General features: G+C 36.6%; 1 protein-coding gene across 4 annotated transcripts in view; it reads right to left on the reverse strand.

Moving 5' to 3' along the window:
- The window catches only part of RAD51B (RAD51 paralog B), a 70,646-nt gene that overhangs the window by 17,053 nt on the left and 26,810 nt on the right, over positions 1–26,783 (reverse strand). The window contains exon 9 of one of the 4 annotated variants that reach the window (XM_026084584.1): positions 9,052–9,099. The exons of 2 other annotated variants lie outside the window; for them this stretch is intronic. In XM_026084584.1, the coding sequence (XP_025940369.1) occupies positions 9,052–9,099 (48 nt within the window). Of the gene's footprint in view, positions 1–9,051; positions 9,100–18,857; positions 19,037–26,783 lie in introns of those variants that run through there. One more of the 4 variants, XM_026084588.1, reaches the window with a different exon arrangement.

A 26,783-nucleotide genomic window follows, 5' to 3' on the forward strand; every position in this document is an offset into this window, starting at 1 on the left:
CTCTGAAGTGTAACATATTTATCAAAACCTCTCCTGATCAGGAAGTCTGAAAAGTTTAGGTGCCTTTTGATAAAAAGATTGAGTTTTCTGTTACTAATGTTGTGGTGCACTTAGATCAGTATATCCACAGACAGAAGACTTTTCAGACCAACAAAAATCTCAAGGGAATTCCCAACCCACTTAAGTATAACAGCACCATATCTTAAAAGCATGATCAGATGATGCTGAGCCGGTTTAAGCAGTGTGGATCATTTAAAGTGACATTTATATGAAACTTCTGTCTCATGACTTTACTTCCAAAAGATTTAGCCTCTAAGGTTCCATTTCAATGGAAAATGAATGGGGTTTTGGGGGGGTATGCAGTGCCTTGTGGTTTTGATTAAAGAAACTRGTATTGATCATGAATTAGCATTAAATATTTGCATTGACTCATTAATTATCCTCTGAGTTTAAAGGATGTTACACATGAAGATTCATTACTTAATATTTCATCTCGTGTAAGTGCCTGTTGTGGTGTTCTGGGGTTTTTCCTTCCCTTTTGTAATTGGAAACAAATTAAAAATTGTAACATGTATCAACAATGCTTCACCAATGATAGGAAGGAACAAGACTGAAAATACTGAATAGGACACACATGTCAAGAAACAGACAATAGAACTGTAAAAAAAATTCCTATGAAGAATTTTGCTGCAAATTCTAATTTTTAACTTGCTTTTATTTTTAGACAATGGAAACCACCAGGTAGAGTATTATAATAGTACCTATGGAAACATGTGACCAGATAGTAAGGAAAGTAATATTTTTTAAAAACTGGAAATAAGTTGTGCAGTGTAATGTAGTCTAAAGGTAACTTCTACATCAAGATACTTCCTCTGCTGCAGAGTTGAAGCAAATCCCAAATACTTTATCCCTAAATAAGTAAGTACAAGTGACCATAAAAGGAATTCTAAAATACTTTTAAAAGGTCACAAGCAAGGCTGTTGGGGAGGATCCGTTGTTGGAGAGTTGTTTACAGGATCAGTAATAATGCTATACTSCCATTTTACTTTACCATCTTGTGTCCCTGTCTAAGCTATTTGACAACTCAGCCAGATTTGAGAACAATCATGATCTTTATCTTGACAGCATCTCCTTAAAAAAGAGCTACTAAAATGCATCTAATTTGAAAAATTAGCTCCTGATGGAAAAAGTAACAGAACATATTTTAAATTCATATGTAATATGATAGAAGCATAGTTTTTGGCAAGTGACACTTGAGGCAAGTTTGGGTCACAAAGCCAGACACTTTTCAGTTCAAGAGTTCAGGTTTTAAATACACCAAATAGCCCAGGCAAGAAGCTCCAAGGCATCAGTCACCCTCACACTAAAAACGTGTTTTCTTGTGTTCAAGTGGAATTTTCTGTGTTACAATTTGTGCCCATTGCCTCCCATCCTGGACTTAGGTAATAAGTAATAGGTACTTAGGTAATAGGTAATACCACTCATTACATAAGTGAAGTGACTAAAGACTACATCAAAACCAAACAACTCCAAGTTGTTAGTACAGCAGAAATCATAACCTGATTATATTTTTTTAAGGAATAAAATCTGCTTAGTATCATTTACTGATTAAGAATATAAAATTCCATAACTTTAAAAAAATTAGTCAAAACGGTGAGCTATGAGAACCCTAAACTGAAATTTATTCCCCTCTGTTCATTTCTGAAATGACAGCTCATTACAATAGCATTTCTCATTTAAACACAGTTAAATATTGAACCATACAAAGATATGAGGTCTGCTAAACTCCTCATATACCTAAAATATCGGCGTATATTCCGTATCCTTCTACTTTTGCCAAACTGGCTACATGCATAACTCTGTAGCACAGTAAGGATCACATCACATGAACTGTTCCTTATTTAATACCTGTGCTGCTCTGGGATCCTCTGACACTTTCTGCTTTGATAGTTAAAGGCTTAAAGCCAGTGCTGCAAACTTGCCAGAGGGAACATTTCTGGAATAAATCATTTCATATGGCATTACTCCTCATTAAGACAATGAAACACAGCTCCCAGATTTCCTCTGGGGACTAAGTTCATCCTTTCTTGTGACTGTGGAGAAAGTACACATCTGTAAGAGTTCAACACTACTTACATTGCATTTGCCAGAGGACTTTTTAACAACAGTGGTTTTAAATGCTTTGTCTACTGTTCTGTGACATTTTCCGTTACCAGGTCACTAGCATCTACTTACCTACGTACTTGCTTGAAGAACTACAAAACRATGCAGTTCTACCCTGTATGAGGTTTTACAACAATTAAAAACAAACAACCCACCAGTATAACATTCCAAAACATGCACAAATGGGCAATATTTTCATTATAATCATCAGCTGAAATCTCACATGCTTTTATTTTTAGATATGCTTTGAAACACAGAATTTAAGCTTGTTAACTGGTGAGATATTAATAGCAAACTCCAAATCCTGTCTTCATCATTTCTATGCAAATAAAACTTATTTTTATATACTGCATTCATGCAGATGCCAGAATAGCAAAACAACTAACATGCCAATTTTCACAGTACTGCATCCATCTGCATCATCTATTCTGAAACAGGTAGAACAACCTGTTGTTTTAAATTAACCATGAACAGCTTAATCTGATTATCTTGCATCCATTTCTAGGTATTAGCATGCACTATAGACTGGTGAAAGAATAATTCCTTTTTGTAAGAAAAAGAAAACACAGTAAAGGTTACAGTTACAGAATTGAAGAAAAAGACTCTAAAAGATTTTTGCCAGTGCAGTGTGAAAGAACCCCCACTTTTCAGGTCCACCTATCCCTATCAAGGATACTGACTCAGTATAAGATACCAACTTAGAAGCCTATCATTGTTAAATTCAAGTAGCTCACTATTAGGCCTTTCAGCAGGCATATATTTTGCTCTTTTATCATAGTTTCTTATACAGAAATATCTTATACAAAGGTATTGCTAAGTTGGTGAGCTGCTAATAACATTTGCAAATTATGTAGTTTCTCAAATTATATTAGTTTCCAATTAGGTTAACACTGTTCTGAGAAATAAAACGAATGATATCTTATGTACAATTCCAAATACATTTATAGGAATACACATATTAATGTAATACAAAAGTAGTCAAGTAATGACTTAAAAATGAAAGATGACCTTAAAACATAATGAAAAAAGTAAAGGCAGTGTCTTGACAGCAAGGAACTTATCAGAGCTGGAAAGGCCTTCCTCATTTGCTTGGAACATCGAGGACAGTAAACTAGTAAAAGATAAGAAATCAGCCTTTCATTGCCAGGTGGAATCTAATGCTACCCATTCGCATTACTCTAGCACTACTTCACCGAAACAGCTTTCCACTCATCTGTATTTCTTTACAGACTGCAAACATGTTAGATAGGATACAAACTGACAAATTAATCTCTCTTAACATCTTAAATACGATTGGGACCCCCTGCTGGTGCTAGCCTCATCTATCTAAACACATAAATTTATGAGTGCATTTACTGTATATCATTAATTTTCATCCTGCTAATTTATTGCAAGACATTTTCCAAGTTATTTTAGTCCTCATCTCTATGGGCATTGAACAGAGAAAAGCCAAAATCAGAGAGAGTTCCTGGTCAGACAGCATCTCTGCAAATCCCCTGAAATATTTTTAACATTGTGTGCCTGTTCTTATCTGTATAAAATGGGACAATAACAGTCTGCTGAGGGAAAAACTAGGAATCAAATTCATATTTCATAAAGAAATTTCAGATTCTCCCATGAAAATTACAGTAACCACTTTGCATATTTATAGTATTTTGAATGGAAGAGTCATAAGAAAAACCTTAGCACCTTCAGAACGTACTTTACAGGTCCATTTATCACTGTCTAGAGAAGACATAACATGAATATACCTGTGTTGCTAACACACACCAAGCCAAATCAATGGTATTTCAAGATGAAAAAAATCAGACTTCTGGGAAGCCAGGAAATACCTTTCCTTCAATACAGACCACTGGTGCATAAACTTATCACACTATACACAGCACAATATACACAAAAAAATTGCCCACATGGTAATAGTGCTATATAACACCACATACTCCTTTTGTTGCTAAAACTTCTAAACAAATCCTGCAGGTTCTCTGGGGCTGAGAATATCAGTAGGGCAGCAGAAGTATGCACATGCAGACCTTGCTTTAAGAGCCAAGCTACTTAATTCCAGCAAACTAAGCATGTAGTAAACTACTCATACCATCCTTCCTGCCCTACCATCCTACTTTTTCAGGTGCCTGAGCTGCTTTAGGATTTCCACACAAATAATCTAAAAGTAATTTATTTCCCTACTAAATCTCCATCAACTACCTTACTCAGATGTGAAATTTCAGTAGTACGACTGAGTCCTTGACATAACTATCACAAACTTTTATAAACTATGTGCAGAGCATGTGGCCACAGCAGGATGAAAGGAGACAGACAGACAGGCATCACAGCCATGCTTCGGTGAAGATTAAAACGAGGAATGGTATCCAAACTGGCAAAACTCAGCATAAACTGGGTCAACCACTGTCCAAAACCATATCATAACAGATTGGTTCTCTATGATATTGCTATTCTAGTTGATAGGCTGACATTTTTAGAAAGAAAAGGGAAACATTTTGAAAAAAAGATTCATAAGCATAACTGCAATACTTCCACAAATGGATAAGAAATAAGTAACAGTTAGATCTTACTGAAGACACATTGTCAGGACTTGAATCTAAGGTGCTAAGAGGTCAAGATGTTATCTCTGTAATCTTAAAGCTGATGTGTACCTTGTAACCAAAAGACCCACATTAGATTTATGAGTTTAAAAACAGCTTTCCTTCACTGCAGCATTCATAAAATATATCAATGTCCATTGAAAATATGCTTGCTGCAATAAATAAAAACCTCAAATGATTACAATCAAGCAAATATTTCAATGTAAAGCACAATGCTACAACTTAAGCTTCAGTGTCACATTACCAGGTGATATTATTTGAGCTAAGAAAGAGCAAACTTTTTCAGCAAACAAATTATAAATTAAAGGATCTGGTACCATCTACAGCAAAACTTCATCTGTCTTGCTCTTTTGCTTTGCTGCTAAAAGGTGCAAGTTGTACCCAGAGCTGAAGAGAAGCTATACTGACTTGGAACTTCAGTGCAGGTCAAATATTTAAAGCCCTCCTCTGTCCATACTAATTTTATTTCCGAATATCCTATCTTTACATAGACTAAAAGCCAAAAATTTGTCTTGGACATATATTTTTCCATTCCTACAACCTATTCCTACAACCTATTTTGTATTAAAAAAATTATGCAGAATATCTCCTTGGTCAATGCTCTCAAACAAAACACTATTTTAAAGAACAAAAATACTGATCCTAAGCATCCAAACACCCATTTTTAATATTAAAGATGACTTGATTTTCTTACATGATGAGCACCTAAAACCTTTTTGTAATTTCTATGATTGTTCATCTGAACAAGAGGAAGCGATGTTAAAGAATCTCACTGGACAGACCACTGTTTCACTCACTGTTATTCTCTATGAAATCCATCCTGCTATTTGAAATTCTTAAACTTGCAACACCTATTAGTCAAACACAGCAAAATACCACTTAAACATTCAGGAAACCAGTGCTGCTTACTTTGAGGTTCACCTTCAAATGAATAAAGAATCCATACACTATTTATTCTGGTTATCTTTGTTATGAAACATTCTCAGAGTTTAACCCACTGGGCATGTTGAAATCATAAATCATCTTTGGCTACACAAAAACAAACTTCATGCATAGATTCAAATGCCTACAGGGAAAATAGCATCGACCCAAAGCAGTATAACTTTTTATACATTCCTTTCAGTTTTTATCCTTGGCCAGTTCTGCTTTTTTTAATATCTGTAAATTCCACACCTTTGACAAGTAAATACACACCCCTTTTGTTCCCCATCCCTTTATCTGTTCTTCCTAAACTTTCAAAAAAGTCAGCAAATCTCTGCGGGCTGAATATTAAAGGCTCTGTACACTTGACAAAATACTGAAAGATCTGCTTTGCAGTGAGAGAGTGAGAGAGAGAGAAAATGAAAGAAAGAAAATATTGTGCCTTTTTATTATTATTTTTAAATCTCCCTTCAATATTCACATTTCAAAACAAAAAGAGTATATAATACTTCAAAATTAAAACATTTCCATTGTCTTTCATTCCTTCTCCATTTACTAGCTGATATTTAATTAGATTTAGAAGCAAAATGCTGTCATTCCATTAAATGCTACAGGGAATGACTTGGATCTCTTTGCCTCAGGTTTCAAATACCTAGACTCTCTGGAACCACAGCTTCTTTCATCTGCACCCTGCTGCTGATTGTAGAGTTTCATTCAATTTACCATCTGAGGATCTTTCAGAAGAGACCTTAAAAACCTAAGTCTCCTCCACTCTGACTGGATAACAACCACCTTATGGCACTTTTGAGACCAGAGACATGGCCAAATTATTCATCAGATCTTTGTGCGCACTATTCAACTTCTGTCTCATCTTACAGATATGACTGCACTACCATGACTGTATAAGTCAGTAGACCCATGTATTTATACCCAAGAACCAAAGGGTGGAGAAAATTCACTTCTTTTTACCAATTAACTTGAACACGTTAATACCTTTTGTAATCTAGTGAAGACAAACACCTAGCCAATAGTATCTTTCATTAATAGAAAAGTTCCTCCTTTATGACGCTTATTGGAAGTACCCATGCTAGGCTTGATAAAGCCACTATGTCAGAAATCAAGTGTGATCTGTTACAACCAGCATTTCTACTGTGATAGCACAAAGCAAGTCTGGTCAAAGACACAACGCACTTAAAGGGAATAAACAAGAGCCCTTTTCCCTAAATACTAAGGTTCTAAATATTCACATAAACAACTAGATCCCCACCAATACAGATTCACTAATGATACATGCCCTTTTAACGAGAAAAGGTGTATTACAGAATCTAAGCTAATAAATTTTGTTGAATAGCAAAAGAGTCACTCCAAAGTGTCCAGACCCAGCAAAAGCAAAGGATGGGGGAAAGTGTGCTACTGGAACTGAGTATCAGACAGAACCAGGCCTAGGAAAAAATGTAAGAAAAAGCAACAGTGAGGTTTTGCTACCATAAAAAGGGAACACTGAGCAACTCTCATTTCCTCACACCAACTCTGCAACATTTCTACTACAGACTCATTTCCATTCACTCAGTCTTGGAACAATTCAGCTTAAGTGGGTTTAAAACTCAGTTTAAGCTCCCAATTATGAGTAATTTACTTTCCCACCCCCAAATCTACTGCTGTGTCTTCCACTAATTAGAAAAGCTTCGAACTTAATTTCCCTGGACCACAGAAAAGCTAGGAAAGCTAAACTAAGAAAGCCATCGGTTCCAAAACAAGATGTTCTAGAAGCCATCAATCTCATATGAGAACTTGTACATTGGTACTATTCCCAGCGAGTCAGAAAAGTTCTGACTCACTGGGAACAGTAAAAGTTCTCTGTCTTAAAATGACTAATAACATTATTTGTTTTGCTAATACAATATTCAGATTTCCATCTTATTAAAGCCTTCTGAGTCTTTTTTAAGTTGCTTTTGTCCACTTTATATAATCTTATAGTGCAGCATATTCATGAAACAAGCTAACAGCTCTCTAAGACTAGAGCGACATGAACAGATTACTGGGGAAAGTTTATTATTTATGCAATTTGTTTACATGAACTTACTTCCTTCTAATTTATTCCATGATGGACTCAATTGAGAGAAACCACAGAAACCTGCATATGCTATCCATGAATGTGATTGGTTTGATCACTTTATCCAAATAATCTGAAGTTCCCCTGTATTTAGGATCCTAAATATTCATAATCACTCGCAATTTGGTAAACTTTTGGGTTATATAAAAGTGATTTCAAAGCAAAAAACAAAAAACAAAAAACCCAACAACATAACTGCTCCCCATCCTTGATGTTTTCAAAACCTAGAATGAAATTGGCATGCTTCATGTTGCAAAACTATGAACTTTCATTTAAAGGTTATTTTCTGGAAGAATATTATCCTGCATATCTTTGAAAATCAAGCAATCAATATATTAATGTGACCTTCACAATGCAATACTTCAACCACCTCTGCAGATATAAAATAGCAAGAATCTTTCTTGGTTTCTCTATTTCCAATATCTTGGGATAATTCTTTTTATTCATAGGATCATGGGTTTTTGTTTTGCTTTAAATGCATAGTATGTGAAACTGTATGAGATAAAGACCTTACAGAAAACCAAGCAGTCAAAATGACTTTTGTCATTTTGTCATTTCATTTCATCATGAAAATAATTAGTTCTTTAATCATTCTTCTCCCAGAACTGAAAGCCTTTGCCAAGGCTATAAAAAAAAAGTCCAAAAATATTAAGAGTGAAACTAATCTGAAGCCTCCACACACAGAAGCAATATGCAGCAAGCTCTTTTAGATATTTCTGACTGCAGCTCAACTAAACAGCTCTTTATTCAAATAACTTTGATTGGGTATGTATATGATAAATATTATACTATAGCATATATTGCATACTATTTGACCATAAGCAGATACAGAATCCATTGTATTTTATCTTTTACTTGTTTGTTTTTAAGGGCTAGAAGAACTTGAAGTTTCCACCATTTTAAAGAGAAAAACACTCGCAGCATATTTCAAACTTACATACTGTTATTCCTTGAAATCAGATAAAACTAGACCTAAATCAGACTCTGTATTGTAATTATCAAACCTGAGTTACATAAAATCAGAGAGTAAGCACCAATCATGAAAGTTAGATTCCACTAGACTCTAGAAAAACTCATATGCAATCCCTCCCTCTTTTATTAATTCATAATGATACAGATGTAACTAGATAACCAAACTACATTAAAGAAACCCACAGAACTAGTTTTAACCTTGTAACACTGCCCTTAAAGTAAATAGTAACAGCCTAGAATTCACAAATAAGGCAAAGAACAAGAGATCTTCCGGTCACCTACTAGCAAGCCCATTGCCTGCAGGGCGGCTGCATTGTTGATTCTCAGGGACTGTAACAAAGCAGGAAACACAAAAGAGGGTATTTTTAAAAGCTAGCAGGAATATACAAATTGCAGTAGAAAAAAACCACAACTCGTAGCTATATCATTGATCAGGCAAATTATCACAGATGATCTGTAGCAAAGTCTTATTCACTAAAATAAATAAAAAAAATTGGCTAATTATTAAAAAAATCACAACTACAGCATGTGTCTATACACATTTTTGTCCACTGAACTATATCAGACGCTCCAAACATTTTTTCCTTGTTTATAAAATATAAAAGGGCATGTATCCACTCAGAAATAACAAAAGATTCATAGTAACATAACTTAGTTTAATGCTAAAATTTCCAACTCCTAGAAACAACGTTCAAATCTCAGTAATGCCAATACAAAGTTTTATTTTTCCAAAGCAGATAGCATAGAATCCTGGTCTTTTACCACATTTGCCCAGCAGCTTTTTGGAAGGAAATTTTTTTGAATAAGGCTTCAAAAACTGAAGTTGTATTTGTTTTATGTTGACATTAATGTTTTCATGACTTTTCTTCAAGAAATCATGGTTGACCTGACGCCTTTGACAAACTGCCGCTCTCCTCCTTCACACCAACTAATGGGAAGGATGCTGGCTAGATTCCTTCCATCATAAGAGGACGTGCACAACAACCGTAGCCTGTACTTACCAAAATCTCCTAGAAAAACATAATACTCATTACTGATACCATCAAGATAGACAAATTTCAGCATCTATGTTACAGAATTAGCAAAAGAGTATTTTACTTATTTTTACATACACTGCATCACAAAAGCAACATAGTGATAAACCTGGACATTAAATATACTGCTGTAGTAAAGGGGACTTTGATGCCTAGGTAGAAACAAATGAGACAAGAGAGCGCGTGAGAGAAACAAGAGGGCACACAAGCGAAACGAGAGAAACTTTCAAATTAAGAGCTAAAAATAAACAGTTCATCCAGCAAGGCAGAGAAGTGCAGGAAGCCTATTCCAAATGGCAAAGCTGCAAAGAAGATAGTTCTTCCTATAAATGAGAAGTCACACGGGAGAACGATGAATGGGCTTGCTTCATAGTGAAGGAAACAATCTACGACGATGCCTAAGACACATTTCTAAGAGTTACAATTCTCAACTAGATCCTGGAATGAATGGAAAGTTGGTGGAGATGTCTGAGGATAAAGAATGTAGATCTGTAATGAAGTGGGGAAGAGAGGAGGAAAGCAAGAGTTAGCTGGAAGGAATCTCAATAAAAAATATGAAGCAGGAGAGATAGGCAACACCTTCCCTCAACAAAATACAAAACAAAGCATAAACAAGAATATCCATCTCCTCTACAGGCTCAGAAGGAGTGGAGTTAAGCAATATACTGTGGCAGGCTGTTGATTCAGATCTTAAAATTTAAATTGAGAGACTAGATCAAAGGAAGACTAATTAAAAATAAAAAATAAAAAAAGAAGTACAGGGCGTGCAATTCCTCTCCTTAATTACTCCAACTGGAATTACAGTAAACCCCAGGGCTTCGCTAAGTACTTCACTTTCAAAATTCCAGATTAGCTCACTTCTTCCACAGCTGAGCTGTTCCGAAGGCAGCAGTAAAGGGATGGTTGCTTAAAATTAAAATGAAATGCCTGTGAGTTCCAAGATAGTCTTTGTAAATGGATGCGGGCTTTCTCCAACTGGCAAAGCAAAAAGGTACCTCCTGCTGGGGAGTCTCAATCAAAAAGGAAAAAGCTGGCCTTTTAGAAGGAAAAAATATTAACAAAATAGACTAGCTGCTAAGAGGATTTAATTACTCTCTAACCTGAAGGGAGCATCTTGAATTAGGGACAGATGCAGCTACATCAGGGGACTTGTCTTAATCATGGGATGAATGGAGCGCACGCTAGTATGAAGCTATAATCATTTAAGCCCTCAGATGAAGTTCTTGTCACTTTTCTCTTGGTATTTACTTTTCAGTAACTTACAGTAAAATTAGAATCAATCAGAAAAAGCTGTACTGAGAGATGAAACTCATTGGCAAATACTCAAGTCATAAAACAAAACAAAGGATAAGTTCCCTGCAAAGTCACATTGATCAAAATCAGCAGCAGGTAACACCTGTTTAACATGCAACATTTCTCCAAATGATGTAGTTACAATCACATAAATTTTAGTGAACCATAAGTATCTCTACCTATTGGTTAAACAAACTGAAAGATACACTCTCAGAACACTCTGTCCTCTAATAAATAAGTGGGGGGGGGGGGGGGGGTTGTTTGTTTTTTTGGTTTTGGGGTTTTTTTGCCTTTAAATACCTTAAACATTTTTGTGAACTCTAAAACCTGGAATTGGCAGAGTGGTAAAATGACATAGGAAGAAGAATATAAATGAAGTTAGTCCCAGTTTGAGTCCAATTGTGTCCTTATTAAAAGAAGCTAAATATTATAAGAGCATCAGCAGAAGGGCCAAAGTATGAATCATTAGCTGAGTCTGACTACACCCTCTCAGCTCCACAATACAGATTAGTGCTGAATCACAGTGACAGGATGTTATTGGGGAAGTCTGTATTATCACTTCAGCTTTCAGGACTGTCAATCCACTACCTGCTAATACTGAAAACTAGGTATTTGAGAACAAACAAATGACCAAATAGTACTGTCCAAGGGTACAGCACTGAACGTAGCATCAGATAACTACTTTGGAATACCCTCAATCTCATGGTTATATATTGATTAGCAAAACCACTGGCATACTCTTAGCCTTGGCAGCCAGGCTCAGCTGTAGTAAGGAGCGTAGCATTCTAACCGTTCTGAGAGTAAGAGATTCACTTTGTCAGCAGATTTTACCCTCCAACTACTGTCAGGAGTCGCATCACAAATGGTTAGATGAGGTAAGCAAGACTAGAAAGAAATGAATAAACAATATTAGACAATATGTTGTGAAGAACAGATTACAAAACCAAAAAGGAACACTGTCAACATGTTTAAAGGGAACCTGCCTCTTCATATTTATGATTCAGGCTGATCATGTCTTGCCCATTTATCTTTTTAAAAATTCAGCAAACTCAGACTCAGAGAGGACCTGATTGTACTTAAAAAAAATTGTGGATGTTTAACTGTCTCCTAGGACTATCTTACCAAAAGCAAAGCTTTGAAACTGCTCTTCCAATAGAATGTGCCTATTTTTAAAAACAGCTAACTTCATAACCAAGCTTGGCTTTCTTTCCTACATCATAAAATCAATGACTAAAGTGCCATCTACTGTGTCTGTACTTAAGTGCAGTATTTCTACAGACAACAAATGGAAGCTAGTGCCAGAAACATCATGCAGAAATAATTCATCCGCATGATACCATACCTTCACTTCTGTCCACCATGCAGATTAACGCAAACACTATGTTGAGCAGACGAGGCTGTGTCCTTTGAGATCTGGAATCCAAGTTAATACAGTGCTCTAAAGCAGATCTTCAGATTTGCAATTAAACTGAAAGAAAAAAATTTTTAAAAAAGTATTCCCCATTCCACTTCTCATGGAGATGATCAAATTATTCTACTACTGTTAAAAATAACTTTAGCCTGCTTTTCTCTGATCTTGGGTATGTTCTTATCATAAGACCCTGTTTTCTCTCAAAATATCAGGGAAATCAGATATGGAAAAGACTTACAGCAAACGTCAGAAGAGCAGCATTTGCCAAAAGCCACCAGAAAACCGTAGTGGTAATAACACTGCATTCTGCTACACAAGGGTTTGGAATAGAGAGTATGTGGTATCTCCAAAATTCCCAGATTAGCAAATCTTGTCTTTTAATTGCATTGCTTTATGAGGAGAGAATTCAAACACTTCTCTTGAAATAATTTTCTTATAGGAGAAGAACACAAGTAGAATATTACAGGAAAATACAGCTTGGAATTATTCATATACCACACCCTTCACTGCATCTCTTGCAGTATTTGCTATTTTATGACATACAGAACTATGCATCAAAACTGCTTAGCTTCAGCAGTCAAAATAGTGACAAGACAAGTGTCCTTGCAATGCTGTATTAAAGTCTGCTGCTGGATTCCTTTCACCTATTACATTTCTTTTTCCATCACATTTTATTAAAGAGGACTCATGGAAACTCATCCCCCTTTTTTCCCCAGGCTCCTCAATACTCAGAGCAAGATAAGAGTCAGAGACAGCATTACCACCACACACATTATTAACCGCACACCCCGGGAGCAGCTTTATTGAGAGGCTTGGGTTGGTGCTTCTTTTGGGGGGCAGAGGGGAGGGGAACACGGGTGTAACCAGTCAGCTTCTACTACTTGCTTATTCTGCTTTAAACATAGACATGTGGGAAGCAAAGGAAACAAGGCCAGGACCACAGAACTATAACCTCCTTCTGCAAACACACCTCCCTCCATTTGCAATAGATGCAAGAAGCAAACAGAGAAAGCCTCTCCTCTAACGTGAACATAGCTCTTTCCAAAACAGCTCCCTCTCCAGCTCCACTGGCACGCAGAGAGCAATGATACGTAATCCTCTACAAAACAAAACAGCCACTCTGTCACTATCGCCACAGCAAACCACAAATACCCAAGGATTTTTGATTTCTAATAGAATCCAAACCTAGAGCGGATAAGAGGCTGTATCCAAATGCCATCCATGTTTCAGCATTCCTCTGAATATTGATCTTTTCATTCAAACATATACATGGTTATCAAGTAACAGGGAGACTTCATCTAGACTAATAAAATGTAAAATGTTGCCTCCTACTTGCGGGTTCCAAAATAAACACCACAATCAGCATCTGAGATTAAATTAAACTTCACTTCCAAACTAAACACTGTGTCATGCACACAATGCAGGGTTTAAAATACCACAAATATTCTGCAGGGGTCACAAGGTACAAACAGGCAAATATAAGACCAATTTATAGCAGGAAATTTGGCAGGGAGTTAGGGAAGGGATTGAGGCTTGCTGTTTTGGAGGAAAACTAGTACAATATGGTGCACACCTGGTTCTCCTTCAGCACTGATTGTGACTGCATCTGAAACTGCATACAGCTAGGAGGGGGTTCCTGTACAGATCTCAAAACCAAATTATTCTGATGTACTTTAATGCCTGTTTGTAAAAGCACCAAGCTATGAATACTCAAGTGTTTGGTCTGAGCTGACAACAACCCTTTCACCTATCAGCTGTGTTTTGGATTTCATGCTCATTGCCAGAGGGTTCACAACTGGGAATTATATGCAGGTCATGTGAAAAACTCTTCCTTTAAATACTTCTGTTCTCAGTTCTTATTTGGAGGGTAATATTTTAAACAGTTTTCTAAGTGCCTCGTCTTCAACTAAATTCAACTTACACAGATAAACTATGATGCAACTGAAACAGAAATGTCAACGTGATGCTAATTCTCCCCACACACACACTGGCCTGAGGCACTTCTCACTCTTCCATTTTCAGGATCTTGCCTAGCTTCACCAATGCAGGTCAAGCCTGCTATGTAACAGCTGTTGCACTTCTAGGTCTGATTTCACAAGATGCTCTGGCCCTGGCCTGCACAACTTTAGCACTCCAAGGCCAATCTTTGCATTAGTCTGCCAACACAGCTCAATTTTAATTTACAAGTCACCATCCTTTTCTACTAGTCCTGAATCTTTGAGCATCACAATCTCACACGGAGGTTGTAAGAATAGAGAACGATAGCGTTCACATATGTTCAGGGAGAAAAGGATCAAAACAGTCACCTCGGTGTCTGCGCTTCTCATTTCTGTCAAGCAACAGGCCAAAAGCCAACACGAACTTTGTTAAACAAGATTCCTTTCCCTTTTGGACGATGAAAAGGCACCACCTTGTGGTTGTCTGCGCTAAAGAAAAAGCTTAACCAACCAGCAGGAATGCTTCTAGTACAGCCAATTCCCGAGTCTGTCAAAGTGAACAAAGGTTTGTATAATAAAAAAAAATTATCATTAATTAACAGGTATCAGAGCATATTTCAGCTAAAAAGGCATTCTGCACAACAAACATGGATAGTTAAGGCTATTATATTTAATCTCGAAGTGAATATTGAAGTCCTTCCTAAGCTAACGCAACTATGCCAAACCTTAACAAAGGAGGGAATTTAACCTGTAGCATGCAATAATGGGCTTCTCCATTAACCCACCTATATTCATCATTTCTCCAGCAAGCACTGAGGAGACATTATTAATTGTTGCAAGGATCTAAACTAATTCATAATTACTCAATTTGTGCTCAGAATTTGTATCATTTTTCAATAAGCAATAGAAAAATAGTTACAGTCAAAAGCCAATTTAATCAGGCACTGTGCAAACATACAGCCCACTGCCTTCATCTGAAATAAAATACCTGAAGTTGCCATAGAACAGTATGTTGGAAATTAGAATAAGAATACAGTACATATTTGAGTTAATGAGCAAACAATATTTCATCACAAACAGAATCCTTCATCCACAGACCTTTCCATTAAAGCTTCTTTTTCCTGTGCAAGTTAAACTTGGGCCAGAGGAGATACTAGAAAACAGAGCTAAGAACATAATACAAGTGACTTCTGGTTTAGTCTCTAGCTACCAGAAAATACGTCTTCTTGTCAGAAGACTGTAAACACAGTTAAGAATTTACTGATGGCATACAAAATGAGTAACAGAATACACTTCAGAAAATCTATATCCTCAGTACTCAGAAAGTACTGAAAACTGAAAACATCTGTGATTTCTCTTTTAAAAGTTAAGTCAATCCATTTATATATTATCTCCATATTCCACCAACATTGCCAGTGTTTACACAATTCATACAGAATGAGCAACTAAAAAAACCCACAAGAATATAAAACCCGTTTGCAGTTCTTGAAAACATTTCTATAGCTAACATCATTTTTGTATAAATGCTAACTTTTCAATGTCTAAGATTATGAAGAAAAACTGGACTGTAATGACTTATAGCATAGGGAATTAATTCTGTCTTCAAGTTCTGATGACTCAAAATCAATTCCTGTAGTTTCAATGTAATCAGAAACCCCGGATGAAATGACTGGCTTGCAAATCAGCTGCCATCCCTGTATTTCATTATATTCATTCAGAAAATACATCTGAAAAAATCTAGTTCAGTCTTTCCCCATACAGCTGAAAAACACATCTGCTGCCCAATTAATGCATTCTAGTGAGAGGGACAGATAAACCACAGCTAAACGTTCAGCAGCAGGACTATTCAGACAGGCTCAAACAACACTGCCTCCTTCTCCTAAGCTGTCTCAACTGTTTGCTCCCACCACAGCAGAATCCTCTGCACTATTCCAGCAAAATACTTGTGCATCAGCATCAAACTGAAGGAACTGAATGTGACAGAATAGGATTAGCCTTCAAGAAGGTCTCAAAAGACCAGAGAAATATCTGGAAAAAGAAAGGAGGGGGGGATACAATTTAAGAAAGGACAAGCACAAGCCATTACAATAACCACATGAAAAAAATTGAGAACAATTAGCAACACAGGAGTTCTGCACAAGAAGATGTAGGGACTATGGCCAAACACAAGGGAACAAGTCAATATGCAAGAATATTGTCTTCAGGTGAAAAATTATTCAGGAAAATAAACTGAAAGATCACTTTTTAGCTGGATCAGTTCCCCACTTCACTATATGGTTGCACAAACAATTGTGTAAGAACAAAAAAGGTCGCAACATATATTAAAAAAGAGCACTGTCAAAGGGTTACCAGTGAAATTTTACCATCAGTCACATATAAAAAACATTAGCAAGTCTGAGTCTGTTGAGTGCAGGCTGAACTTGTCAGCCACCCACATTTTCATGCCAGCTGACCAAGATAATGTGGTTGTGCTTGCTTCAGAAAACATACAAAACCTAAGAAATTCAGCAGTGACTTAACAGGCATTGTAAATTGACTGAATATTCAGACAACAGTTGTAAAGAATACGGGTAACATATCTCTYCGGCCTTCAACAGACGAACCGAAGAATATACAACGAGGGAAGGGAAGGAGAGAAGTAATTAACATGAAGGGGTTTAACCTTAATTTATACTGTCACTTTCTTCAGCTTTTCCAACAACGGCTCTGCCCTGGATATTGGAAGTAGATTTAATACTGTGACTGGTATAATAAGATGCTAGCTCTCAGAACATCTTTAAACTGAATTCTTATCACCTCTTTAGAGAAGAGAAAGCAAGAAACCAATGAAAGAAGAAATAACAACCACCCCCAAAGCAAGACTCAGAATCTTTCTGAAACTGCTCTAGAGGGGCATACTGAAGCACGGAAAAAGAAAACCTTTAAAGTAAGACAGATTTCTCAACTGCTTCATACAACAGATGAAAAACCAAGGATACATTACAACCATGGTGAAGACTGTGCAAAAGATCAGAGAGGTTTGAATAATGCCAATTTTTACTTCCTATTGCTTTAAACTTTGGTGCAGGAAGGAGGAGGAGTGTCAGCTTTCTGTTTCCATTTTAGTACCATCAAGATAATCTATTAGCTGCCCTCTCTACAGATTGTCTTACAAATACTTCTATTTAACAAAAAAATTCTGTCATCTTTATTTTTCTGCTAGAGCTTGCATGAGCCTACTCTAGGACAGTGGATCCCAAAGAAAACTAGATTAATGCTAAATGATTAGCCCATTGGTACCGTGCATGCTACTGTATCGTCATGTGTGCAAAGGAACGCAAATGACAACAAGCATTCAATGTCTTACAATATATTACATAATTATCATTTAAACATAAAAGAAATTTGCAGGTAAGTGACTGTTCTAATCATTAAAGAAACTAGGGAAGCTTAATCTCTCTGTATAGTAACCATCAATAACTCCACAGACCTTAAACTAGATGAGGCAAAGTTTGCAGGGAGAAATCACATCTTTTATTGGACCAACTGACACGCAGGCTTTCACAAGCCCTTCTTCAGGCTGTCAGTGATAAGCTCTCCTTCTTCCTGACTGTATCAATTGAGGGAATAAAAGACTACTACCACTCCCTACCAATCTTTCTTCACTTTGTCCTTAGCTCATCACAGCTACGACTCCAAACTAGGAAGCAGACTTCCTGAAGCTGACTTAAAAACTCTGGTAATTAAAATATTCTGAGGTCCTAGATTGTGTCAGTACATGGGTTACTGAAAAACTTTGTCACTGATATAACATTGTAACTCCATCTATAGCTGCTGACAGAAGCACATGACAGGAATTGAGTTGATGTGTATTTTTAGAGCTCAAGAACATAACCTATATGATGACTTTTATCATTCATACCACAAAATCATTAACCAGGCATCTTTCCCTGGTAACACAAAGTTTATTTTGCTTGAGGTTTTCTCTTCACATACAAACTAATGGACCAAAAAAACAACAAAGCACTAGCAATGGGAAAGAGACAGGAACTGAAACCAAATCTGAATCATATTTTACCTAAAAACACTAATGGCTTTTGTACAATTTCTTAAGTAAAAGAATCTTAAAAGTCAGATATTCAGGTACTGAAAAGAAGACAATGTGCTATGCAGTGAAGAGTTGTCTATCCTTCGCAGATGAGCTGAGTAACACAACTGATTATTCTTAATTATCTAGTATTTCTTTGAATATTCTCAATATCTGAGAAATATTACAGCTACAAAAACCCAAACTTACATAAATATGAATTAGAGTTACATTCAACAGAATCAATAAGGGTATCTGTACGACATGCACATGCTTCAGATCTCATTACAAGTTCTCATGCTTTCTGCTCAAAACTCCAGGAGGTTCTATAACTTTACTAGTGCCAGGTCCACATTTTTAAGAAGCACTTACCATTCAGGCTGCATTGGTAACTCTGAACAAGTTGGTGAAATTTACAGACATTATACTCGAGTAACTGTAAACCAAGATGGTATTGCTATAAAAACTCATTTTCTGGTCATTCACAAGTCTATCCTGTCTAAAGTCTTCTTATATTTGGAAGGCCCTGTGAAAAAAGCAATGATTAAGCCCTTCAGAAGCAGCAAGGACCAATTACTGTGACCAAAAAGAAACATTAGAGGCTTCTGCACAAATTGTTTGCCCTTGAAAGAAGAAACACATCACTATTATTGCTAGTCAATCATTCCTTCAGAAAAAACAAAGCCAGCTTCAAATGATATTAAAAATAGCAGTGTTTAATGGCAATTTATAAAAAGCAGATGAAGTAAAAATGGATATTTAAAAAAATGAATAGAAGACGGATATTCTTTCAAGCTAACCCCATTGAGAAACACCCCAACATGAGAAAAAACAAACAAGACATTCTTTAAGGCAGACTGGTCTACTACCACTCTATAATAACATCTGGTAATAGCTGGCTGTAGGCATGAAAATGACCAGCTGTAGACTTTGGGAATGAATGGCAACATAACTTGGTGGTGTATATCTCAGCAGCCACTGCACTAAGCTGATGAGGGGGCTGGAATGTAAGCGGCCCAGCCAGAGGTGAATGACAGGACAGAATGCAGGTGGGCAATGGCAAGTATACAAAATGCAATTTATTCACTAGCTCTGCATTTTATAAGATTGCAAAGATTTCATTACATACTACTAGCATAAATAATGTTATTCTAGGATATGGAACCTTGTAAGTATACATAGACATTTACCATTTAGAAGTTTCATATTGATATTAATAGATTTTATCTGATGCCAAAATTGGGAGAAAAAGCAAGTATCAGTCATGAGCTACAAACTGTGGCCTTTGGTATTTGAAGGTACCGGAATTAAAAAAAAACAAAGCAAAACATTCCCATAAAACCACAGTGGCACTGGAGCACTAGTGAATACTTCTAGAAACTTTGTGTCACCAAGTAACTAATCTGAACTATACCAGTTCAGCAATAATCTGAACTGTTATTCTCCAATAACTGTTCAATGTCATGTACCAAGTTGTTTGGGAGTCTCAGTCACTTTCTACATAGATCTCTCCACTGCAAACAAAATCCATCTTCGTCTGCATTTTAATGGAGGGAGTCAAAAAGCACATATCGCCCACAGACCCATTCCTCTCAAAGCAGACATCTTCAGGGGCCCTATCAAGTCAGCAACTGTAATTTGCACAAAACACTCTTAAAAAAAATAGAACTGCAAAAATATAAAACTACAACTATGTGCAGAATTTCTAATGAAATTAAACAAACCACCAATACTTTAAGCAACTGTTGCAACCAATGCAGTTCAAACAAAAGAAATGACAGAGGAAAATGCCACAGGCCAAGTAATCTTAAATCAAGATCATAAAATAACCACCTAGAACTGAACTTACAGTCTTGAACAATCTAGTAAGTTCTCTGTAAAATTTCTTCTTACCAGTAGACAAAAAACAGGAGCTGGAGATAACCACACTCTACAGACTTGTATAGCAGCAGCTGCAAAAACTTGGCTAATGGCTTAGCCATAGCATGCTGACAGATGGATATAAAACTATTAATAACGAAGGAATGCAAGCATGTTATGAACTGTACCAGCTATTTTATGGATGGTTATACATTTCATTCTGAATTTTAGCATAGGAAGAAATACCATGGTTTGAAAATCTACTGTTCAGCATAATTTCTGACCTCAACTATAATCCATTATGCATGGATATATTACAACTCCAAATGCAGCATATTATGACACATTTTAAAACCAAAACATGCAGACTAAAACCAGGACACTGACCTAAGGGTGCAAAAAAACCCTTAGCAATGCAAGGATAGGCTGTAGCCTGCGATTTGACCACCGTTAGTCAAAGTACAAAGCACTGTAATAACAGTACATAAAACTTTTGTAGAGCTGTTAAAATTCTAAAAGGATGCTCCAGCACCTAACACTGTTTCTTTTCCTGTTCTGAGTAAAATATCCTGATTAGCATTTTTACTCATATCTACCCTTTTCACTGAAGGTGCAGTTTTACACTCAAAACTGTGCTGCTGCCAGAAACCACGCATTCCAGCTCCTCCTTTCTGCCAACACCAGTGCCTGTTCAGCTGCACAACGACTGCCTACTACATTTCTTTTCCCTGAGTTACTTTTCAGCCGGATTACAACCTTTATCTGGCTCATCAGAAAGTATCAATCAGTTGCATCCTGCAATGAACTACGAGGCAGATAGGAAGAGTTAAAACATGTATSATTTTCCTGTCACTGTTGACCCCTGACACTGCTCGACCATCTCTTGATTTTGGACTAACCCAACTTTCTGTAATGCAGGTATGATTAACCTGTTACCCATGTGCCAGTTGTGATTTGCACAGATAATTTACTCTGCTGCAGCCTGTGTCTGGTGGCCTCCTTTACTGTGGGCAACTTCAGAATGGTCAGTGGATTTTCCAGGCAGCAGCTTCACCATGCTGCCAGCTGCTCTTTTCTGTGGTCCCCTTACGCTAACTGAAAACGGAGGGACAGCAATAAGCACTGCTGCCAACCACAAAACAATGTTCTCTAGCCAGTAATGATCCCCTTTTCTATTGCCAACATGCTCCTTGAAAGCATGACAAGCAGGAGCAGGCTCCACAAACTGTTTTTCCGCAGCATCTGCCCGCTGCTGGTAGGACGTACCTAGTGTGCTCTCATACACTGTATGTTAGTCTTGTGCCTACAATCTGTATTAAGGCCTTCCCAGAAACATTATACTCACTGTCCAGGTCTTCCCAGGCATGACTGCTCCCATCACAGTGCCAGGAAGGGCCGTGACAGAGCTCTTCCATGCAACCACAGAAAGTTAGGCTAGCAAAACACATGCCAGCCTCAGGTGGCTGAGGTATATACACCCCAAGAAATTATATGATGGTGCACATTCAAAAGATTTTTTGAGTTAAGGATTTTCCAAAAAACAATTGTTGACACAAGCAAACCTTGAATATTGTATCAGTCAATTCCCTCTTCTAAACAAGTTCTTCATCATCTAAATTTAAAACAATGTATTTGTGCCTTATGAAGATATTGTCTTTGAGATTCTAATATCCAGCAACTTTGCTCTGTTCTGTATTAATAAATGCATCCCAGCAAGTTTGAGCCTAAAGTACCTTTAAAAAGGTGATTACCTCCTAATCCACTTTGAAATTGTGTACAGACCAAACTTAGAAAGTTTATTACCCATGTAATCTCTTCCCTGGAATAACTTCTCCCCAAAGAAAAGATGTTTGGGGAAGGGGGAAGGGGTTTTTTGTTTTTGTTTTAGGGGGKTTTTTTTAGTAATGCTCACTGAAGTTGCAATTATCTAAGTATGTGGATTTATTCACCCCGCTTTTCTATCTAAAGGAGGAAACCCATCATTTTAACAGCAAGTGATTATACAAAACATACATATTCTCAATAGAGAAGATCAAGTTTTCCTGTAGAAAAGTAGAAATTACTCAGGAGACAGTAAGTTATTGCTCATACATTCCAATTCATAAACCCATCAGAAGACTGAGGATGGGAACCAGAGCAAGAGTCATAGTTCTTCTAATGCACATAACCCTCAAAAGCAAAAGAAAAAGTGCAGACTGAAAAGCCTGTCCTGTTAACCTAGATGTTCCTATCTTCAAGACAGCACAGGATTGTCTGTCGTCTAGCTGCAATAGTTTTGTCTGGTTGTCTGTTATTACCATCCAAATCCTCAGTCTGTAGAAGGTAAGGAAATTTTGCTAATGCTGAAAAAGACAGGTTTTCTAGTTAACAGCACCAAGCAGACTGTATCATGAAGCTTCTAGGTCATGCTTTATGAAAAGCAACCCCAGCAGTGCACCCAATATACAAATGCAATATTCTCACAACACTGTCCTGCACACTCAAAAAATGGAAAGGATAAAATAGTATCTTCTACTATCAGTCTTCAAGCTAAGAAAATTTTACTCTTGGTGTCTGGGCACATTTGTCACACTGCTTCAACTCCCTCTCCTCTGTTATCCCCATCCCTTTTCAACTCAGTGGGCTGGTACAATTTTAATTAAGAGCAACACCTGCAGAGCAGGTTCTATTCATTCCCTGAAGCCCTGGGGCTAGCTAACCTTAAAGCAAAAACTCTGGAGAATCTGGAAACCAAAACACTAATCTATACTGAACTCATAGAGGTAAGATTGTCACGACAACTTCTAATCTGGTCAATCACTACTTGTATTGCTATCACGTCTAGAAATTAAAATCCCTCTCGTGCATTGTACAAATACAGAAACGCTCCTTGAGAATCTACATTTTAAATAAAACCAAAGGATTAAAAGGATGCATCAGACTCAGGAAACATGCAAAAAGAATGGAAAACATACCTACTTTACTGTACAGCCACAAAAAGATTATTGGTTTAAAAGTTCTGGCAATCTTTCAGACAGTCAAAATAGCACAGCTTGCCAAATCCTGAACTCTGAATAAAGGGCACAGAAGCCCTGTAAATACAATTTTTGTGGTTTTCTATAGCACAGACTGTATTCTGACTTCAGTAATACACCACCGTGTGTAACTACCTTACTTGAAAACTAGAGAAATATAGCCTAGATGAAACTATCGCAATGTAGATGCAAAGTTTATTGGAAAACCATACACAGCAGTTGCCGGTGTTTGAAAGTCTGCACTATTATGTTTAGTAAGGGTTTCCTTGAGGTCTGGTTCTATCCAATAGTTACACAAACAAGCTGGAATCGAGAGAATAATTAGTTTCCTTGCGAAAACAGGATAGCAAGAAGGAGACAGCAAGTATACTCTAGCATAAGATTAGAATTCAAAAACATCTTGACAAATCAGAAAAGCTGTCAGGAAAAAACAACAGATGAGGGAGGAGCAACTAAGGAACAACTCAGCAGATTCAGATACAGAGTTTTAATGAATGGCAAGTAAAAAACATCAGGCTCTTTCAAAGAAAGCAAACAGTGTATGATGATGAATAAACAAGAGGATGCCCCGCAAGGCATGAGAAGTAATCCTTCTCCATACTTAAGTATTGCTAGAGACTCATCTGAATTATTATGTCCAGTTTGGGGCACTTCACTTTCAAGAAGATGTAAACCAGCTAAAGGGAACTCAAAGTGTAACAAAAATGAGGGTTAAAAGACATAAGAAACTGCTAATTTTATTTTGGATCAAGTCTTTCACAAATTCAAATTAAGGCAGACATCAGGGAAAGAGTCTGACCTCCATTATAGCAAGCATTGTCCAAGATCATATAGTAGATCAAAAACAAACCTGGAAATAAAACCTCAGCCCCCTCAACTCCCTCTCCTATACCTTACTACTGGCACCTTCCTTCTACATGATTTCATATGTGCAGCTGGGCAGAATGGAAGTTTTTGGCAAGGTCACTTGTACAGTAAAATGGAAAAAGCAATGGAGGGGATACTTTAAAAACAAAAGAAAATTAAATTCCAGTATCATATAACTTTAAACTACCTCCTTTTCTATATTTCACCACCACATGAAAACAGGATACACTGCTCAAGCATTTTTCATTCCTTTTTCTCAGCAATATTAAACATTTTATGAGCACAGATAGTCCAAAAGGAACACTGTGGCGGACCATAAACTGTAGAAACATATATCCTCCAGACACACATAAAAGCAGTACACAGATGGCAGCAGTACTGAAGCTAGTTATAACTACATTTTAAACAGTCATTTTCAGCTAAAACAAAGTTGTGCCTTCTGAGAATAATTTTTAACTGCCACAAAAAAAGGCAAAACCATCTCACTTTGCCATTGCAACAACACTTAGCAGTTACACTAATTCCTTTTTACTTGAATATTTTTTTGCTCAATACCATGGAGTAGAGGGATAATTTAAACATAAACAATCTGCCAACAACAAAAACTGATTTTATGAAGGCTTAGCTAGGAAAAAGTAAGAACTCTAGTCTATAATTTCCTTTCAACTGCTTTGTTTTCCTAATTAAACAATAACGCAATTTAAAATTCATGCCAAAATGTCCTTTACAAACAGCAGTGGCCATGTATATGTGAAATTCTGGCACTTTTTTTTTTTTTTTAAGTAGGTTTTTGCTATAAAACAAAGGGTAACACTAGAAAATCTGATAAAAGAACAAAGCTATGGGCTCTGTTACATGCGTGAAAATACTGCTAAGTAGTAGAACGTGGAAGAAAAGATTATTAATAGAAATGTTTTACTAGTTTCATAATCTATTTGTTACTCAGATTGATCAAGCACACTGAATAAGGTTAGGCATTCTTCTTTACACCAAGAAAAGAATATACTTGCAACCAATGATAAAAAAAGTATACCAATACACCTAAGTATCCAATATACCTAAGTATGAACACAATTTTCTAATGCTGCTCAGTTCACTATTTAATGAGGACACTGCCAGTTTGTGCTGCAAGCATAAGGTTGAATTTTGGAGCAATGGGAGTGAAATGTCTTAAAGAGAACAACAGGAATTATTCTTTACTAAAAGAACATTACTTTTGAAAGTAATTTTGCTGATTTAGAAAACAAATGAACAACTATTTTCCATGGGTCCAAACAAAGTTAGGACTATTCAATGTCTCTTTAGTTCATACAGCATAATAAAAGTCAGCAAACTCTGAAAAATCTACATTAATAAAATCATTTATGCTTCAAAAGATAAATTTCCAAATATGATGAGTCTAAAGCACTAGTATCTTTTCATTCTCCTGAGTTCAGAGGAGGACAACTCCAGTTAGCTTCTCCAAGCAGCAAGTGAATTATCTTAATAAAATTCCGCGGTTTCAGAAACACTATTCTGGTTCTTCTAAGGAAACAATCACAAACTGTTTTAACTTTCATGCTGCACCCTTAAAAAACATACAGGCTTAACAAGAAAATAAATCCCCCCCCCCCCCAAAAAAAAAAAAAGCATTGAAGCAATTCATATGAAAATTAAAAGAAAGAAGTAAGCCATAAGAAGCCCCACACTGAAAGGGGGATTACATGACCAGGTAAACCTCTTGCAGCAATCTCATGGCTGGTAACTACCATTACAGCAACCAGGAGATTCAGCACAATTATGAAGAAATAAAAAGGTTCTTCTATTAGCAGCTGGGAAAAGGTATTCAAATTCACATATGTACATAAACACAAGACATACTAGAAAGTTCAGTGACAAGACACCTTCCATAAATTTCAGGAGCTCAACAGAAAAGAGTCCATACTTTCCACCAAATTCTCACCAATGGAAACTGTTTGAACCCCATCTGGCTTAAACATGGCTAGTAAAATTCTGATAGTTCAGTTCCAGAAAAGCATTTTCTCCTGATAAGGTCAGCTCCTCACTAAACAAACACATGTTTCTATGTGATGTAAGCTACAAGACAGTTCTCATTTTAGAAAACTTCAAAATGAAATCAGTATTCCAAGTTCTGGAAGCAAAAAAAAGTTTATCTTATTCTAGGTTTAAAAAAACTTGCAAAAATAATTCTAATGACAATTTCTATAAAAACAAAGTTTGCATGTCAGCAAATGACAGTCCAGATACGGACAAATGGCCAAATGAACCCGGAAGTCTGATGCATCTTCATAGTTTTGGAAAAATCAACATACAGTGATCATCAACTGTAACGAAATCAGTTACCTAATTTTCCCCAAACTTTCTACACATTTGTTAACAGGTCCAAGGTAAACAGCACTGAAACAGCTTTTCTTCAGAAATCTTCCACTTTGGAATTTGTTTAGATCTCCGTACACTAATATTTTCAGATATCAGAATTGAGAAAATGAAGGTGCAGAGGAGCTGACAAACAACCACCTATGTGGAAACACA

The sequence above is a fragment of the Apteryx rowi genome, unplaced genomic scaffold (genome assembly GCF_003343035.1).
Source record: "Apteryx rowi isolate R43461 unplaced genomic scaffold, aptRow1 scaffold_647, whole genome shotgun sequence".
In the NCBI taxonomy this organism is placed as follows: Eukaryota; Metazoa; Chordata; class Aves; order Apterygiformes; family Apterygidae; genus Apteryx; species Apteryx rowi.